This window comes from Hibiscus syriacus, unplaced genomic scaffold, assembly GCF_006381635.1.
Source record: "Hibiscus syriacus cultivar Baekdansim isolate YM2019G1 unplaced genomic scaffold, ASM638163v2 tig00112801_pilon, whole genome shotgun sequence".
NCBI classification, from domain to species: domain Eukaryota; kingdom Viridiplantae; phylum Streptophyta; class Magnoliopsida; order Malvales; family Malvaceae; genus Hibiscus; species Hibiscus syriacus.
This window is the reverse complement of record NW_024063404.1, coordinates 298,661-319,092: the sequence shown is the minus strand read 5'-3', so window position 1 is coordinate 319,092 and position 20,432 is coordinate 298,661. Positions and strand designations below refer to the sequence as shown.

Below are 20,432 nucleotides of genomic sequence, written 5' to 3'. Positions count from 1 at the left end.
GCTTGGCTCCTAATGATGGTTAATGGCCAAGTTTAGGACATTCCTTTGTTGGTACCATCAGATATGAGTAAGTCCATTCTTGTTTTTATACGGAACACAAATATCCAAGATTTAGATTTGTAGAAAGATAATCAGCATCAGGTTAAAAGATCATACGCATACTTTTCTTTTTTTTAAAGTCTGGTTTGGTGTAGTATTGTATATGTAATTGGAAAAGCACATTTATCCAAAGCAATGTGCAATGCCCCCGCCAATGCTAAGTTTAGCTGCTTATAAATAACAGCCAGGCCTGGCTTTGTGTGTGTGTTGATCAGGTGCTTTAACCTTCATTTCCTCTACCACCATTAAACAATGAGACCTATTAAGGCAAAAGCAGTAGCATCACCAAAGCCCTTGATGATATCTACACCACGTTCCCAATGGCACTCCCCTGTGCCCTACCTCTTTGGCGGCCTGTCAGCGATGTTGGCTCTCATTGCTTTTGCTCTCCTCATCTTGGCTTGCTCCTACAGAGCCGTCTCTGCTCGCTTGGGCAATAATAACGGCGGCGGAGGAGGAGACGACACCGAGGACGATTCAAACAACCAAGTTAAGGTTTACGAGGACCAAATACTGGTCATGATGGCTGGTGAACTCACCCCCACCTTCTTGGCTACCCCTGTTTTCAGTAAAGCTTCCATTTTTGGTGATCAAAATGGTGACTCAAAAGACATGCAAGGATCTGCTGAAAACGATGATGAAAATGAAACAAGAAATGGACGATGATCATCATCAATCGCCAACGATTACACACAACCATGAGAGACAACAACAAAGCCAAGACCAAAACTGAACCACTTAGCTGATTTCCGTTTATTTTTGAGAGAATTTTCTCTATTTTGATTTTTCTGTTGGGTTTTTCCTTATTAGTCCCCAGAAGTTGCTTGTTTGTTTTTTTGGTCATCGGGAAATGTAAACTGTGTCATCAAGATTTGTTCATGGAAACTGGGGACACTCGCACACCATCAATTGCTCCCAATACGATTTGTTTATGGAAAAGCAAACCTTAAGCAACTGCACAGCAAGTCGACGGTAGCTATTGCTTTCAAATCACATTAATTTAATTCCCACTCTGTTTTTGATGACCATCTATTTGTTAATAGATATGACCATTGCCGAAATTTTGAAGATAGAGATGTTTTGAGGAACATTTGAAGTTCATTCACAACCTTTCCGATCCTTAACACTCGGAAAATTTTAACTGCTACAGAAGTTGTTGGGTCTATTATCTTGCTATGAAAGCGCTTAATTTTGCTACGAATTAAAACCACAAAATTTAAATATATATATTCACGAAATTATTCATAAGTACTTTATTCATGACTAATAAATAAATTAATCACAGATAAACATATTTTTTTTTATCTTTTAATTTAATAATCAAACTTAAATATTTTTAAATACCTGAATGTAAAGAACACCCAACCGAAAAGTGAAGTGAGGTGTGAACAAATATTTCAAGAGTCAAACATGATGAGTAACACAACACCCTACACCAAACCGTGATTAGCCACCTCTTCATGTAATTTTCTTCTTGGAATAAGGAAACAAAGACCAAAACCAATAATATTGACGATAGTTTCCTTTCTAAATTATACTTTCTGAAAGGGAACATCACAAACATGGAAATAACTACAAGAGAAACAAATTTGACTACAACATAAAAGGACTTGAGTCTTGACATTCTTTACATAAATTCACAACTGGAAACCCCTTCTATGTGCGTGATACAAAGATTTTTCTTTTCTATGACCAACTATTACTATTCAAGTTTATTTCGACTCAATTTTTTTTGTTAGCAACATAACCGAAACTTAAAACCATGCTAGGAAGGGATGTGTTAAGCAGAATCACTACAAGAGGAGCCACTTTGATTGGCCAGTTGATTAGCCAAGAAACGGACGACAACACAAGTGATATTATCTGCGCTACCTCTCTCACATGCCTCCTGCATCAGCCGTTTCGCTGCATGCTCGGGATCCTCTATTGGCTTTACCATTGCCACAGCCTCCTGCAAAAGGTAAACAGCAGTTATGAAGGAAGCTAACTATGCTCAATTCTGAATCCATTTAGAGACATCAATGGTTAATGGGAGTGTTGTTCTCCCTTGCGGTCCTGGATTTGAGCAGCTGCCTGTAAGGTTTGTGTGCATTGTCAATGGCTAAGAAAAATCCTGTACAGATACGACCTTATAATCACCCCGGACTAATTAAAAAAATTATGCTCATTTCTTCAATTAAATAATGTGAGGAAAATAAAATGCTACCGCCCATTGACAGAATCAAAATGCTGCCAGTTTTTGCCAAACTACTACCAAGATGCATCAAGTTAAGAAAGTAAAGTGTTTCATACCTCGTTTGAAACAACATCCCACAGTCCATCACTTGCAAGAATAAGGAACTCAAGCGAGCTGTCAACTTTTTCCTCCTGCAAGCTCAAATAAGATACACGAGTTGTAGAATGCTTAAAAATCAATAGTCGGAATCCTATAAAGTTGTTAATCCCCAGGCAGAAATCTAACAATTAAGGCTACATGCAAAGAGCGGCTGTAAACTGAGAGAAAGCTGATGAGACATATTCCCCCCCTCCTCTGAATCTTGGTGCAAAACAGGATTTCCTTTGTTATAGGTTTCTGTCTTAATTATAACAATCCAATCTTCCGAACGGACCTGGATTTCTGGATCAGCAACAACATACTGCTTCAATAACCTGTCACCAAATGCACGAGAGACAGCAAGAACACCTCCCACTCTCCAAGTTCCTACAGAGATGATTTCCGCCACAGTAAATGAATAAAAGGAAGAAATTTTACACACAGAAAAGCTTATACAGAAGATAGGACGGTAAGAGAGGAACAGAGAAATGGCCAAATGTATTCCGCACCAGCCCACATGACAAATCCTCCTGCATCCTCAATCCTTTGTCGTTCATCACTTTGATCTGGCTTGTGATCACGAGACACGGCATAAGCTGCAAGGGAATATCATAGATCAGCCAGCAATCAAATGATTCTTCAACAAGATTATCAAAAACCTTAATTCACGCCTACACTGGATGGGCAAAGGAGCAGTTACATAAGAAAGCATACTGTGTTAAACTCGTTTGAAGTAAAACATAACATATAGAGCTTTCATGTTACAGGTAAAGCTAATGGCAACATCACATGTTTCAGATATCAGATGAATATAAAATAGAAAAAAACAATAAATCATACCTTTGCCGCCTCTGCAGATAACAGCTCGAGAATCCCCAACATTTGCAACTAGCAATCGATCACCAACAAGTACAGCAGTAGAAGCAGTAGATCCAGCATCCCTATTTTGGTTATTTTCTGATTTTAAAAATTCAGAGTCTGTATGGTTGTATGCATCAGCTGGAGTTGGAAACAATTTGAAAAGACAAGTTAGACAAGCCAACTAGAAAAGACAACTATACAATGCAGTAACAATGTGGATAACCTATAGCAGATTTGGTGTCAGATATGAACTTTGGATGCCTGATCAAATTACTGAAAAGGTTATGCTTGACATATTCAGCTGCCCGAGCACCTCCATGACCTGAAAAAGCCTTGCGTGTAAAGATTGAGTGAACAATCAACTAACTAATCATGACAAGCCAGCAACAGATTCTTTAATCTTACAGCAGTTATGATCTTAATGATGCATGGTAAAAGAATATTTTCTAAGGCAGAATATAATGAACAGCCACAGCATAGAATTTATAGTTTACCACAGAACTGTCCTGAGCCAATAACAGCCCATGAGCAATGGCTTCCAATATTGCTACCACAATGAAGCAGATAACTAATACCGGAATATGCCTGAAATCCTTTCAGATACGTTCTCTATGCTGAAACTTGAGACTACACTTGTATTGTCCAGCAAACAACAGTGTATCTTGCTCTACTCAGACTCCCCGAGGGATCAGAGCAAAACCAAGGAAGAAAATGCTCAACTTAGAACAGAAAGAGATTATCAAATGAAGAAAGGCTAAACTGGAGGAAAACAAGAATTATACACTCTTTAACACAAATTATAATGGCCACTAATGTTACAAAAAGTATTTACCTATATGTAGGACGAGTTGTGAAGTATACATGAACCATTAGAAAGATATGTGCAAAAGCATCGGGGAGAGATACATAGATAAAGTAAGAGAAATATACCATCAAAAACTCCAAAAAGACCAACTATCTCTCCATCAACACCATCAATTCTTGTTTCATAAAAATCTTCCATTGAAGACCTCTTTCCAGGAGAGCTTGCGTAGCCGTAGCTGAACTTTTCATTCTGGCTGTTGCCATAAAACAAGGGAAATTTGATTTAGACATGTATAAATCATTGCTTTTTCAGGAAAAGATGTAAACTCACTGACCATAGACTAGTTATTATCATCAAATCTAAGCAAAAAATATTTCACGACTATTGATGTAATTGTTTCTGTGCTTCATCACAAGTACAAATGATATTTCTTCAGGTGTACTCATTGCAGACAAAAATTCAACAAAATTAATTTCCTACCATTCAAAATACAAGACATAAAATACGTGACAAAACCATGCAGTAAATTTTTTATGCACAAAATGCAATATATTTAGGTCAAAGACAGAAAGGACCAAAAACTGCTTTGTCGGGACTAAGAAAAAACAGAGCCTGGAAGCAAAAAAATAATTTGTTCTTGCCTGAGTTATATTGGCAACACGACAAACCGTCTTTTAATCCTGATCCATAAAGAATGGAACAAACAGGAAACTAATTCATTCGCCATGTGATGATTGAGAAATTATCACTTTGGTTGAATCAAAAACTACAAATTCAGGATTCCATTGTAGGTTTCTCCAAACTCGTGCAGTGAACAAACCATTAAAAGGTAAAGATCCACAATAATTTAACATGCATGCTAATCTATATTTGTAAGTATATGAACTATCCAAATTCAAGGAGGTTAAGCATGCATTTCAAGAATAAATTCATTTGTTTTAAGTTACCTCTTTTCATTTTGTCTACTTTTGCTAATGATAATGATTACTAATCAGATGCCTTACTAATTAAGATATATTCCAAGGTTTAACTGAAAGCAAGCTATCCAATGAGCATGGATCATCGTAGGCAAGGAAAGCAAAGTAAATAACGGATATCTCAGGAACTCTAACTATCGAAGTTGATCTCTACATAAAAAAAATCGAACAATTAGCATCAGTCAGACAAAGCGTGAAGAGCAAAACACGTGTTGAACCATATGGAAAATGAATATGGAGTAACTTGCAAAGCAAAAAAGGCACCAATCGAAGAAATTGAAGGTCGAAGCAAAGAATAATGAGAAGGAAAGAAAATAGAGAAGCATAAACCTAAGGCCTCCGCCGCTGACCGATCGGTATTCAGCGTGAACCTGATTCGAAGATTGCAAAACAGAGTTCAAATAGCCCATATTACAGCTCGGGCATTCAGAACTTTCACTTCTTATCACTAGGATCCAAATCAGGAAACAACAAAACGTACGCCTAATTTGCATGCTAATTAAAACCAAACAGTATCCAAATTTTCTGGATCACCGCAGATCTTAACCTGCAAAGCAACAAAAAATTTGCAGATACAATTCAAACTAATTCCAACACAATAAATGAAACTTGAGGAATGATTAATATAAGTGAGATCATTATCGGTAAAGTTTTAATGAAATAAATAAATAAATGAAGGTGGTGGACCGGGGAGAGGAAAAGGTTTACCTTAACGAAGGGAAGCGAGAGAGAGAACAAAGCGCTTAAAAGGCGGTTTAATGTATAAATTACAGCAGAAACTCTTTAAATTAATACTCAATAAATTAATAAATTCTCTACAATAATAAATTTGTTCGGTCTCAACTTGGATCAATATAAAAATTTGAAAAACTCGATAAAATAATAGAATAATAATTTTTCGTGAGATCCTTTATAATTTTCGGTCCCAAGAAAATCATAAATTAATAATTCATAGAAACTGAAAAAAATATGTTACACTCTATTGAAATATATTCAATAGTTGTCTATTTTTCTTTAAAGTTCAAGTCTATTTGGAGCTCATTATTAATTTAACTCATCTCTTGCAACGTAATTTTAAGAGACATAGACTAATTTGTCTTTTTGTTTTGTATGTACAGTATAATTACTTAAAAACTCTTTAAATTAATAATTATTAATTTATTGATAAATTAATAATTCTCTAAATTAATAAATTTCTCCGATCCTGACATTATTAATTTATAGAGTTTTAACTGTACCATAAAAAAATGGACGGGTCAAATTGTTTTTTTCCCTATACAGGTTTAATTTTGCACCGAGTGCAAATGGAAGGTTCAAGAGGATTGTGGTGTGCGTAGTTGGGTTACAGGTTACAACCTCTTTTATTGGCATGTGATGTGTAGTGTCCTCGTGGCGGAGCTTTGAGCTATATTCAATGGCTGCTTAGTAGCTTGGGATGCTGGGTGTCCGAAGGTAGTGGTTGTTTTTATTTAAACTAAAATCAATTATTAGTATAGATACAAGTAGAAGATGCTTGAAACTAGAACCATTGTTGCTATCAGCTACAAACTTAGGTGCAGCCACCAGTTCCAAAACCAATCCTTCCTCTACCACCATCGTATACCACTTCCAATGTCTTCTGTTGTGTATTCCCGAGAATCGTCACATCCGAGTCATCGTCGTTTCTGGCAAATGCTAAGCACACTTGCGAGATACCATTAAAGTACAAAATTCCCTCTGGATTATGGGAACCCCAACACCCCTACTGAACAAGAAGCTTATCTCAGGTATTGTAACAGTAGAATGCTTGCTAGTCATAACATGTGTCCAGTATAGAAAGTGGCTGTGCCCTCGGATATTGCTTCAGCTCTCGTCTAAATGCAGATCTTAACGCTGAATAGGCAGCCAGTGTTAACCTTGTGATGACAGTTCCAGAGTCAATGATGGTGCAACCGGCTGCGAATTTTTTCCGCATACGCTTATTCCGGTCATGTTAATACCGTAAGAGGATTCTCCTTGGGGGATTGTTGATAATGTTGTCAATTTTACAGATTTTGAGATGTGACGGTTGCCAAATCTAAGGAAGCCAGTTGAGCTGGGGATGATGGCAGGCAGTAGGAAAATATTTTCTTGTACTTTACGGCCGTTTAAGAAGGCAAAGATAGTTTATCTCGGCCAAGTCCTAGCAAACCAGCTGCGCCACCGAAAAGACCTTGGTTGTTTTGGCCGCAACCGAAGAGAAAGTTATTGAACGCATCCCTTGATGTCAAGGTGAGCTTTATTTTAGCAAAGAATCCAACTGAGAATGACGAGTCCCCATATTGGATGCCATAAACACAAGCTGATGATGAGCAATTAAGCGAGTTACCTAAAATCATACATATAAAAATAATGAATTAACATTTTAACACAAATCCGATGGGACCTGAATCGGCCAAAGAAAATTACATGTTGCATAAATCTGTGAATTGCAGGTAGTTGAGCCGCAGGAAACATTGGATTACGTTGAGGATAAGGAGGGAGGAAAAATAAGATCCTTCTGTTTATAGCAAGATCTTAAGCAGGGCTTGCATTGTGTCCATGTGATGTCGCTTCCAGTATCGAATATGAGAGACAGATCCTTCTTTGGGGTGTTGAGGCCCACTGTGACTATGTAATTACCCGACCCCACCACGCTACCATCCTTGGACGGGAGATTGACATTATCGCTCTGCTTCACATTGGTGAGGCCTTGGTTCTTGGCAAGCTTTGAGTGAATGTACTTGACCCAGGCTTCGTCTTGGAGGAGGATTTCGGCTTGAGTGGAAATATTTGCTTTCTCTCGTTGGAGCTGAGAGCACGGGCCATGCTTGTGGACAACCGATAAAGAGGAGTACTTGTCCGAGGCTAAACTTCAAGGACATGCACAAGTCATAGAACTTCAATACTAGAGTATCATCCTTGTTAATGCACAAAAAACAGCAGTAATCATTTCATAGAGAGAGATGATTAACCTTGTGCAGAAGCATCAGAGCTGCAAATAGAGGAGGGTAAAAGAGAGGCGACTTGGATGGCATGAGTGTGGTGATATTGAGGTGGATGGCTCTCAGCAGTGGCATAGCCCTCCTTCAAAGAGAAGACAATTAGGCATATATAAACAAGGAGTTTACTAGCAGAGAGGAAGGCGCCCATGCTACGCCTTTGTTTCTTTTTCTCATCTTAAAACCACACTCTCTATTACTATATTCATATATAGCAGTGATCTTTTATCTTAAAAAAAAATCTATTTAATCTACCTACCAACTATGTAACACCCCAACCCGTATCCAACCCGGATACGAATCCGAGGTGTCACATTGACTTTTCAAATCGTTTACTTTTAAAAGATAATTGAAAATTTAAAACTTTTATTTATATAAAAATGGTGGAAACCTTAATCAAAAGTAACCAATGGAAGTTTAAACTCAATTGAATTTATAACTCCATAATTTCCATAAATACAATAAGGTTTATTTACAAAATTGATCAAAGCATTTAAGATTCAAACCATTAATTACATGCCAACCACATTCAATATGACAAAATATCTACGGTTTAATTCGTTTTTTATCTAATCTTCTGAAAGGAGATGTTGACATGACTTGCCTAGCTTTGCTCTTATTGCTTCTCTGAACCTACGTGTGAAACACTCACATGCTAAGTCTTTGACTTAGTGAGGCATATAATTATTCTTAATAATAATCTCAAAATCAATCTTGTCCAAACAAGAAATAGAAATAATGTTCTTAGTCAAACTAGGAACAAAATAACAATCCTCTAAATTTAAATCAAGTCCACTAGGCAAAGATAAAACATATATCCTTATAGCTAATGCATCAACTCTTGCTCCATTTCTCATTCGTAGATCTACGTCTCCTTTAGCCAGATTCCTTCTCTTTTGCAGTCCTTTTACATATGTAAAAAATGATAACCACAACCGATATCTAATACCCAAAAAGTAGATGTTGACAAATTAACATCATGAAACAAACGTTTCGTTTGTTTTTGCCTTCTTGACCTTTTCAAGATAAACATGGCAGATTCTCTTCCAATGTTCGTTCTTATCGCAATGGAAACATTTTCCTTCCTTGCTAACTCCCCTTTTGGTTTTCAATGCATCTTTTCCTTTCAATTTGGTCTTACCATTGCCCTTATACTTTGTCGCTACCTTTTTCTTTCCCTTTTCTTTATCCTTGTGGACCATCAGAATGAGCTTAGGTCCAACATTTTTCATGTTACTTTTAGCAGTTCGTATCATGCCAAGTAACTGTGGTAAAGTCTTGTTAATTTCATTCATGTTGAAATTAAGGACAAATTGGCTAAAGCTATATGGCAACGATTACAGGATAACATCAGTAGCCAATTCATCTTTGAGAGGAAATCCCAACTTTTTCAACGTTTGGATGTAGCCCATCATCTTGATTACATGAGCTCTCACAGGAGATCCCTCTGCCATTTTGCATTGAAATAGAGCTTTAGAGGTATCGTACCTCTCTTGACGTGATTGCCCTTCATATATTTCCTTCAGATTTTGAATCATCTCATATGCAACCATGTCCTCATGTTGTTTTTGAAGCTCAGGAGTCATGGTGGCAAGCATTAGACATCCAACGTCTAATATATCATCCATATGTTTCTTAAATTTATCTTTGTCAGCTCTAGAAGAATTAGTTGTCGGTTTATCAGGAACAAGTTCTTCAATGATATATTATTTCCTTTTCTGTTTGAGAATAATTCTCAAATTACGAAATCAATCAAGGAAATTTATGTCATTAAGCTTCTCATTCTCAAGGAGTGATTGCAGTGATAAAGTGTTTATTCAAAATTAAAAACTCTCTATTAAAAATATTAAAGTAAGTAAATTTACTGAATTAAAAATTTATAAATAGGTATTTATTTACAAATTACTCCCACTATTTTATTCAAAATTAAAACCCTCTCGTTTTAATTTCAAAAAAAAATCAACGAAATTTTTTCTAGAGGGTGAGGATCCATAATTCATCAATTTCCTAAATCAGCTTTGGTTTTTCTTTTAGGATAGTGATTATTTAGGTAAGTAACACTTTACTAGTTACATCTCTTTTAACTCCTCCTTTTGGTGAACAACTCTTATTCAAATCATCTCACGACTTATCCAAATACTTAGCCTCTAGGTTTGTAATCCTATTAGAATAACCTAACTAAGTTATTACCAATAACTCAACTAATGAATATCACTTGCTTATTATTCGCGTTTAACCAAGATAGATTTATGTGTCAATGCTTTGACAAAGCCCATACAATATCGATCGAAGCCTTAACGAGGGTAAATATTGGACGGTTAAGTTAACTTAGATTATAAAGAGGGATTTGCGTAAATATCTCATCATTTTTCGTTTAATATTAGGCTCTTATTGATTTCATCAATATTCATTCTTATTTTAACATTTGTTGTATTACACACATAACAAATATAAGCAATAAATAAGATGCAATGGTTATATCCCAAAAATAATAACTAAGGTTGTCTATCCTAAGCCAATGGGAGAACCAAAACCCAAAAACCTATGACTGCTCTCTAGGTATCTTCTCGCCTTTAGCTCAGTCCGTTCTTCTGCTCATTTTGAATCTTCATAGGATTAAAATTTAAAAGAAACTCGTTTTACATACAAGGGAATAAAATGAGAAGAGAAATATAGTTGAAATATAGAAAGGCACGACACACAGGCCGTATTTTAAAATTCAACCATTGTAAATTGAAAAAGTGCTATAACCATACATGTCAAACACCGTGCAAAACAAACATATCATATATATATATATATATACACATTGTTATGTCTTTGTTAAAAATACTAATATGGGCCTGCAATCTATATTGCTCATTAAGGGTCAACGGACGAACCACACGTTGTTACGCCGGTGGGATTATTTTTTAAAAACACACTTTCGTTTCTATAGAAAAACCTCACGATTTGATAACACTTATCAACAGAATCGTGTTTGTGGGATTTTTAATCCTGAAGGTTTTTTTGCATCGGAGTAACCATTGTTCCACTGCCAAACGCTATATGCTATTACATACCTACTGATCATCATGTCAACGATTGACATATGGATTTCGTAAAATCCTTGCAACAACATACAGATTGTAAAAACATATTAACATATTAATCGTAACTTTAATCGACCACTGATTTCGCACAAAAATCACATAATTGTCGAAAACAATAAAACCAAAACATGCATCTCATATATATCACATCAACCAAGAATTTTAACCTGAATTCGGATGTACAAGTGGATCTGATACCACTGTTGGGACCGTTGATGCACCCCATGACGCAGTGAAAACAAAACTAAACGGGCTCACTAGCAATCCAAGTATGAAAAACCAAAATCGGAAGGAAATGATGCGAAAACTTATAGTGGGTTCCTTGAAAAGCAACATAGACAGAAATGGATAATAGTGCTCACGAATGATTCGAATCGTAAGCCTCCACGAAAAGACAAAATAGTTTTGAGAAAACAGCTGAAGATAAACGGTTGCTAGACCTTACACAACTTTAAATATGAGTTACCCTAACATATTAGGGATTTTTTGTTATTTCGAATTAATTAATTTATTATTTAATTAATTCAAATTAAATATCCATTAAAGACATATAATCCGAATTACACTCTTTAACGTTTATTTAAACTCTTATTTAATTATTCTGAATTAAATATCCATTAAAAGAGTTGTAATCGGAATTACATTCTTTTAATATTTATTTACTATATTTGGGATAAGTAAAATCATATGTATATCAAATATACATATATTAACTCTATATATATTTTAGTAACGTACAACAAATTGCAAATATTTGCTCATTTCAATTCTAGGGTGTGACCCTGTAGGTTCTTGTAACATTAGTAATAATTATTAGAACAATTATAATATTACATACAATGAGTATCATCTAGCAATATATCATTGTCCCCTAAGTTACAAGAAATTATGATTTGACATATCATATTCGTGATTAACTCTTTTATGTATTACATTCTTTTTTTCCTTTATAACTAGAATAGGAAAAAGTCTTGGAATAGTCACACTTGTATAGTCAATCTATTGGTTCTTGATATCTAGAGTATACTATAATTAACGAATAATTTGTGATATCTCATATCAACTTATTCGAGCATGGCTATGCATTTCTAGTCTCACTCAACCAAGTGGCATGTGATATATTTCCTATTATGTAGGAAGGATAAATCTTATCTTAATCATACACACCCCACTACATATATCGAGATATATTCAATAACAATCTTTATAGTGCAAACAATTATGGAACATGGTTAACTGTATCAAAACATACAACAATATATGTTGGGATAACATTCATCTCAAGTCTGAGGATCATACATATAATCATCACCATGAGCAATGTTATGAACATCACATAATAATCCAAGACATATGCTCATGGTAGGTCAATCCAATACATTGTTCTCTAACAATATAATCACGTATCAATTCTGACATCTCTATGTCAATGACAATTCGTTGTCATCAATCAATAACATGTTAGTCTTAAGCGTATTATTATTGTTCATACCCATAATAATACTTAACTAGGGATCTTTTAATAATAATAATAATGTTATTATATGAACTTTATTATCTTTCAGTTTATGTTAAACACATATATATAACTGAAAAGAATAGTGGCAATGCCTTTATTTAATAAAATCGGTAAATAAAATGTATCATTACAATTATCATATGATTGGTCTTTGGACATACTCTAACAACTGACACTGTAGACGCGCACGCCCACGCCCATGAGCACCTGTTCGACCACCAGAACTCCTACCACCATATTGCCATGAATAACTATTGAATTGATGCGATTGACGAGTGTCTTGATTGCAGTGTTGAACTTGAGTAACATGAGCTCTCACGTGCAATTGAATATTCTGCTGAAATCCCTTCAACTGAGCTTCATCATAAATTAGAACATGCTTAACTCTATCAACATAATAAGCTTATTTGCTAGCAGTAATCACCTCCACAAACGATTGATATTCGTACAACAAACCATCTAAAATAGTGATAGTTTGTTCAAGATCTAAAATCAGACTTCCACATGTAGCCAAAGCATCACATACCTCCTTTATTTGAGTAAGATAACTCCTCATGCTTTCCTCACCTTTCTTGATTGTTTTGAGTTTGAAATGAAGGCTCATAACACTCATCATAGAACGATTTACAAAGAACTTGAGCACGGTTGACTAAACATCTATCGATGTTTTTGCACCTACAAACTGAGGAAGAATATGATCGATGATGGTAGAGAGGAGCCACAATGCTAGGGAACTATCCTGTGCCACAAAGATCTCATGTGCTTCATTGATAACAAAGCTGCCATCAGCCTATTGAATCATCTCTGGCAGCTGTTGAAGATCACCAGTAAGAAGTCTTTCCAAGCGATGACTCCTTACTGTCAAGAGAACCTACTGTTTTCATAAAAGGAAATTCATCTAATTGAGAACAAGATTAATTTTCTTGTTTATGAACAACCGTCCACTACTCCTTGACGATTCGCTAAGATCCAAATTCTGCAAAGCATCTTCAAGAGCCATCGCAACACACGAGTTGAACTCCTCAGCAGCAAAAAAGGGAAAAAAGAGCAAGAACACAATGGATCATAGGGCCAAGAAGAGAAAAGGACTCTGAAATCTCTGGCGAATGATACCATCTTGAGAAACTAGAAATAATGAGAAGAGTAGGTGTGATTTTTATTATGAGTAAAGAACATGATGTTTTGCATAGAGGATGTAAACATATATACATGAACATCACCTAGTTTGTTAGACCTAACTAACCAACTATGTGAGCTGACAAGTGAAACCTGATGCAAGCAAACTTCTAAATAGATTCTAAAAGGCCATCTAGAATACTCTTTACATTATATCATGCCTGAAAATATCTGAATTATTATTCATATTTAGAGGACACACTGAGCTTTGTAACTCACTGTATTTTTGTTTCTATTTTCAGATTATCTAAATGTATAACCAGTTTGACTATCACAGGAGTAGTCTCGATTTTATGTTGTGTGAGGTTAAATTTTTTCTTTCAACCTCTTTAAATTGTGGCATGAGTGTATTTTGATCTCGAATTTGGTAAAAAAATTTAAATGATTTATTAAACAAATTTTTATCTGTAAATTGTTTATAAGATCAACGTGATTACTCTGATTTAGTTGTAACTCCTAGGCCGAGTTTAAGAGTTACATTTTAACAAGTAATTGTAAGCAAAGAAGAAAGCGAAGATTCTGCATTTTCTTTGGTGAATATAATATACATATGTCGTAGAGGCGAGAGCAAAAATTAATTCCACATTGGAGATGTAATCCCCATACGACACGCAGAAGAATTGCATGAGCAACTTACGCGGTTGCATCGCATGCCATGGGATGGGCCCCGCCTTCAGTATTTTTCAGGTCATAACGTTTTCTAAGTGGATGATTCCACCTCTAACCACTAGTTATAATTCTACAAGAAAACATACGCATTAACGAGGGTCTCCTTCGAGATATTGCCCCGTAATTTACCCTCCACTCAATGTGAACAATACGAGACCCCACAGCTTCAAAGTTTGTGACAATAAATTATTTCTTCACAGGTTTTCCAATCTTTGTCTTCACAACACCACCGTATACATCTATAACTACCCGTAAAATCATGAACAATTCATATTTAAATAATTTTACTTTTGAAAGAAAATTGACACAAATATAATAATGGATACATATTTGATGATAACTGTATTCATATGACTTGTATACGCAACCCCATTTGCAATTCAAGTCCAACTAAAATTAGAAAAACAAGCTAGGATGCAATCATTCTAAGTACCAAGATATGGAAAATACGAAACCAAACAAATTTGATTTTAGACCATAAACTTGGTTTTAGTCTAATCAAGTTCAACGCCAAGAATCCAATGCAACGCGTCTAAGCATCATACTCTTCTCTGATTAAATATACATTTACGGTATCTAAATTTATATAATACGTACGAGCGAATACGGTATATAAAATTTATATATGTGAGCGAGATAATGATACGTTTCTTTCGACTCTCGTTTTCATCTTCACGGAAGATCCCAATGGGTGCAGGTGAGAAGAAGCAATTAAGTTCGCAAATTTCCAAGAATCCATGGTATTAAGCAACACCAAAACCTCCACAATTAAACAAAGATGCAAAACCAATAACAATAACACTTTTAACCCACAAATGATTAAAATCCCAGGAAGAAAACACCAACAACTTGAACACGGAGACTTAATCTCGCTTCTCCTCTCGAGGTGAACTAAGTGGGAAAAGAGTCAAAAGCTCCGGCGATCGGCTTCCTCTGGGTGTATTTAACGTTGACGGGTGCAAGTAAAAACATTTCTCTGCAATCGCCTTTTCTTCTTCTGAAACCCTCGGAGACGATGGTGATACAGTACCAGAGCTAGAGTAAAAGAGTGATTCTGATCCTAGTGGAGTCACCGGTGAGTCAAGACGAGAGTTTGCAGACACAGACACGGTGACTAGGCGAGTTACGTAGAGTGGTGAGACCGAGCTTGATCTCCAGCTTTTTCATGGAGTGTTGTAATTTCCTACGTTCTTGGAGCTTAAACGGTGGACGTCGCGGTGCTGTGGGGTGGTCACAGCCATGAGAGCAGGTTTTGGAGGAAAGCCTTCCAGGGAGAGTAACGGGGAGCTTGTCTGTGTGTTGTGGATCCGGTGAGTTTCTGGACCAGGTCTTTGAAGGTGTTTGCATCAGCCTCCACGAAAGTGGTCGGTGTTGGCGTTGAAGGCACTGATGATGAAGCTACGGAGTTGAGGTGCTTTTCCATTACAAGCACTATAATATTTAACTTTAGAGATAGATAGAAAGAAAAATACAGGTCGTAGATCAAAGAAGCTGGTGAAGTTAATTGTTGGATTGTTTTATAGAGGAGAGATAGAATGTTTGATGGGATGTCTGTGTGTGTGTGTGTTTTGGGTTGTGTTGTTAGCGACGTGCTTTGATGGCCTTCCCCTTTCTCTCTCTCCCCCCATGCAATTTTATTTAGGGTTATTATTTATTTGATGTACAATTTATTTATTTAATTATAAAATTTAAAAATCTAACTCAATATTTTTAAAATTTTAAATACAATTCTTAATTCAAATTAATATATTTAATTAAATCAAAGTTTACATCAATATATAAAAGACAATCTTTTTAATTTATTTCTAAAAAAATGCACATACACCAAACCTTTCTTCTTGATCATTTAAATATGTTGACGCCTATCATTAATAGATGTATATGGTTAAGAGATCTCACCATTCTCTGCTCGGACCCCTAATAATCAAATATTATATTCTTAATTGCTGATTAAAAACTCTAATAATTTTTTACCACATTTTTGTGTTCCGAATTCTGTTTTAATTTGACTTGTAAAATTTATTATAAGACTTGTTTTAATTTTTTTATTTTAGATTCAAATATTAATAATACAATAGTAAAACCCTAAATATATTACCAATAACAACAACAACAAAACCCTATTCCCATATGTAATGAGGTTAGGGGGAGGTAGGCTAGTAGGCTATCCCCAACGCCAGGTTGAGAGCAGCTTCCGTGGAAGACCTTCGGCAGTCAGAAAAATTAAAAATAAAGATAAAATACAATGCATGTATAAATAAATACATAGTTGAACAGTCTTCATATGCGCGTCTGTAATGAGAAGTTATCCCTGCAAATAAATCCCTGCGTACAAATCTCTGAATATAGACAAAAAAACGTGAGTCCCGAATAAATTTAAAAGACGAAACATGATAAGGATATACAGAAGTCAGTGGTTGCAAGCTACGATAAAAGAATAATGTCAAATGGGTTAAAACCTAAACTAATGCAACACTACTCCGCTATCCAAGTTCTAATCCTTCAAAATTCTCATGACAAAAACGTATTAAAAGTAGAAGTCAAGGAAATTACTATAAAGGCTTAAAAAGAAGGCAGAGATGCTACACCATATGGTTGTGACCCACACTACTCTGCTACCCTGGTCTTAAGTCTCCATACTTTCCTATCAGAGGTCATGTCCTCGATAAGGGCTAAATCCTTCAAATCAGATCTCAAGCAGTCTACCCACTTCCTCCTTGGTCGTCCTCTCCTTCTGGCACCGTCGACTATAATCGACTCTACCCTCCTGACCGCATCTGACTGTTGTCTCTTAAGGACATGCCCAAACCACCATAGTCTTCCCTCCCTCAATTTTTCGGATACAGGCATCACCCCAATGACATCCTAATTGCAGAGTTTGGAGTCATTTCCCACAGAGTCTTACCACATGTCCATCGAAGCATTCTCATTTCTGCGGCCTCCATCTTCTTACGTGATCCTTCTTGATTGCCCAACATTCTGATCCATACATCTGTTAAAAGTCCAAAGGTTGGTAAATGTTTCTTTGAAAAATATTTTTCAAAGTTTGGTAAAGTTTGGTAGATGTTTGTTGAAAATAGGAATGGGTAAATTCACTTTAGTCATTGCACTGTAGGGTATTTTCAAAGATTAGTCCCTAAGTTTCAACTATAAATACCCTAGCTCATTTAGCTTCAAAATCATCCCAAAAATCATTTCTTTCTCCCAATACTAGAGAGCTTTCTTTGTAGTGAGTGTTTTGTAAACACCTGTAAATTTCTCTCTTAGTAAAAGATCTGCAGCAGTCCGAGACGTAAGCACAATTGGCTGAACTCCGTTATCAATTTCGGGTATTATTTTTCCGCTTTTATTTCGCATTCTCACTAATCTGGTTATAGGGAAATTACTTGTACTCGGGTTTATTTCCTAACAACTGATATAAGAGCTTTTGGTTGTGAATTTTGCCAATTTTTTACGATGTTACTATTCATTACTATTCACGTGAATAGTGAATTTTGTGAATAGTAAAAAAATTTGTAGGCGATACGAGCTTGTCGACGGAGGTGTTCTAATATACGGTGGTTCGCAAGAATTATCAGAAACGATCGAAGAAGCCAGATTCGAGTAAGAGCGATGGCTGCAGACGAAGGGAATGTGAAAATTTGAGAAGTTCGATGGTGCGGACTTTGGTTTTTGGAAGATGCAGATTGAGGATTTTGTACCAGAAAAATCTATATCAACCTCTCTCAAGAAAGAAACCAGAAGGCATGAAGAATGAAGACTGGGCTCTTCTGGACAGACAAGCCCTCGGAGTTATCCGACTGACGTTATGCAATGTTGCTTTCAACATAGCAAAGGAAAAGACCACAACGGGTCTTATGGCGGCTCTCTCCAGTATGTATGAGAAGTCATCAGCCTCAAACAAAGTACACTTGATGAGGCGATTATTCAATTTGCGGATGACGGAAGGGGCATCGATGGCACAACACCTAAATGAACTCAACACAATCACAACCTAGTTGACAGTGGAAATTGAATTCGATGCTGAAGTTCGAGCTTTAATTCTCTTATCATCTCTACCAGACAGTTGGAATGCTACTGTTACAGCAGTTAGCAGCTCGTCGGGAAATAGTAAATTGAAATTCGACGATGTTCAGGATCTGGTACTGAGCGAAAAAATTTCAACGGAGAGAATCGGTTGAAGCATCAACCTCCTCAGCCTTGCACACGGAGTCCAGAGGGAGAACTTCATAAAGAAATTCAAATCGTGGCAGATCGAAATCCAGAAGGGGCAAATCAAGATCAGGAAAGAAAGATTTTACCTGTATAATTGTGGCAAGAATGGTCACTTTAAAAGAGATTACCGAGCACTGAAGAAAGATACCGGTGCACAAGAATCTGCCAACATGACAGAGGAGACATGTGATGCCATGATTCTAAGCGTCAACACTCTGATTGAATCATGGATCTTAGATTCAGGGGCATCTTTCCACTCCACCCCATGCCGAGAAATCATGGAGAACTATGTCAGTGGTGATTTTGGGAAGGTTCATCTAGCCGATGATGAAACCTTGAAGATCATTGGAAAAGGAGACATCCGATTAAAGTTACCAAACCAGACCACCTAGAAGCTGACAGGAGTGAGACATATTCCTGGCCTCAAAAGGAATTTGATTTCTGTAGGACAACTTAATGGAGAAGGATATAGTACAACCTTTTCAGGTTATGAATGGAAGATTACCAAAGGAGCACTCGTCATTGCTCGTGGTAAGAAATTGGTACTCTCTATATAACCTCAAATTTAGAGAATATTATTGCAGTAGCAGATGCTGATGGAAAATCAAACCTATAGCACCAAAGGCTTGGCCATATGAGCGAGAAAGGGATGAAGACACTTTTTGTCAAAAGGGAAGCTACCGGATCTAAAGAATGTAGATGTCGGACTATGCGAGGATTGCATCTTTGGTAAACAAAAGAAAGTCAGCTTTGCAAAGATTGGTAAGACACCCAAGGCTGAAAAGTTAGAGTTGGTTTATACTGATGTATGGGGACCATCTCCAGTTTCATCTCTTGCAGGCTCATTATATTATGTCACCTTCATCAATTATTCTACAAGAAAAGTGTGGGTTTATTTTATGAAGAAGAAATCAGAAGTCTTTGATACCTTCAGAAAATAAAAGGCCATGGTGGAAAATGAGACTGGTCTGAAAGTCAAACGGTTGAGGTCTGACAATATAGGAGAGTACAGAAATCGTAGATTCAGAGATTCTGCGTAAATAATGGGATTAAGATGGAGACAACGGTTCCCATGACACCGCAACAGAATGGCGTAGCAGAGCGCATGAATGTGCCAGAAGCATGAGGATATATGCCAGATTGCCCAAATTTCTATGGGCTGAAGCTATCAACACTGCAACTTACTTAATCAACCGTGGGCCCTCAGTTCCTTTGAATGGCAGAATACCAGAGGAAGTTTGGAGCAAGAAAGAAATAAACCTTTCACACTTAAGAGTGTTTGGTTGTATTTCTTATGTACACATAGACTCTGCTGAAAGAAGTAAACTTGATGCTAAGTCCAACAAATGTGCCTTTGTTGGTTATGGCGGTGATGAGTTCGGTTACCGGTTTTGGGACTATGAAAATCGAAAGATCATCAGAAACAGAGATGTCATTTTCAATGAGAATGTGATGTACAAAGACAGATCAACCATAGAATCAAGTAGCTCAAATACCGAAGCTGAAACAAAGGAATTTGCTGAGTTCGAGGAGATTTCTGGAAATGATGTTCAAATTAGTCCTGAAGCAGTTCAAGAAGAACCAGGCACACCAGAACTAAGATGCTCCTCCAGAATTCCTAAACCAACCCAACATTATTCTTCTTCTTTGCACTACTTGTTGCTGACTGACAATGGTGAACCAGAGTGCTATGATGAAGCAATGCA

At 36.4% G+C, this 20,432-nt stretch overlaps 1 protein-coding gene and 3 pseudogenes across 1 annotated transcript; 1 reads left to right on the top strand and 3 right to left on the bottom strand.

Moving 5' to 3' along the window:
- The first annotated feature begins 351 nt into the window (after positions 1–351).
- Positions 352–832, top strand: LOC120183702 (annotated as a pseudogene).
- An 837-nt stretch (positions 833–1,669) lies between these two features.
- LOC120183724 (probable protein phosphatase 2C 59) lies at positions 1,670–5,655 on the bottom strand. Its single transcript, XM_039188368.1, has 8 exons — positions 5,387–5,655; positions 4,205–4,332; positions 3,498–3,596; positions 3,254–3,412; positions 2,923–3,009; positions 2,709–2,800; positions 2,392–2,466; positions 1,670–2,050 (listed from the first exon to the last, which is right to left on the bottom strand). The coding sequence occupies exons 1-8, from the start codon at positions 5,548–5,550 to the stop codon at positions 1,880–1,882; spliced, it is 975 nt and encodes a 324-aa protein (XP_039044299.1). The 5' UTR covers positions 5,551–5,655; the 3' UTR covers positions 1,670–1,879.
- A 930-nt stretch (positions 5,656–6,585) lies between these two features.
- LOC120183727 lies at positions 6,586–8,247 on the bottom strand (annotated as a pseudogene).
- Positions 8,248–15,258: 7,011 nt separating this feature from the next.
- LOC120183725 lies at positions 15,259–15,986 on the bottom strand (annotated as a pseudogene).
- Between the last annotated feature and the right edge of the window lie 4,446 nt (positions 15,987–20,432).

Excerpts from the sequence above, each read along its gene's own strand:
- LOC120183724 (XM_039188368.1), bottom strand. The coding sequence starts at position 5,550 with ATGCAAATTAGGCGTACGTTTTGTTGTTTCCTGATTTGGATCCTAGTG. Across the intron at positions 3,010-3,253 it reads TATCTGCAGAGGCGGCAAAG|CTTATGCCGTGTCTCGTGAT; the intron begins GTATGATTTATT and ends ATTCCCTTGCAG. Across the intron at positions 2,467-2,708 it reads TTGCTGATCCAGAAATCCAG|GAGGAAAAAGTTGACAGCTC; the intron begins GTCCGTTCGGAA and ends TTGAGCTTGCAG.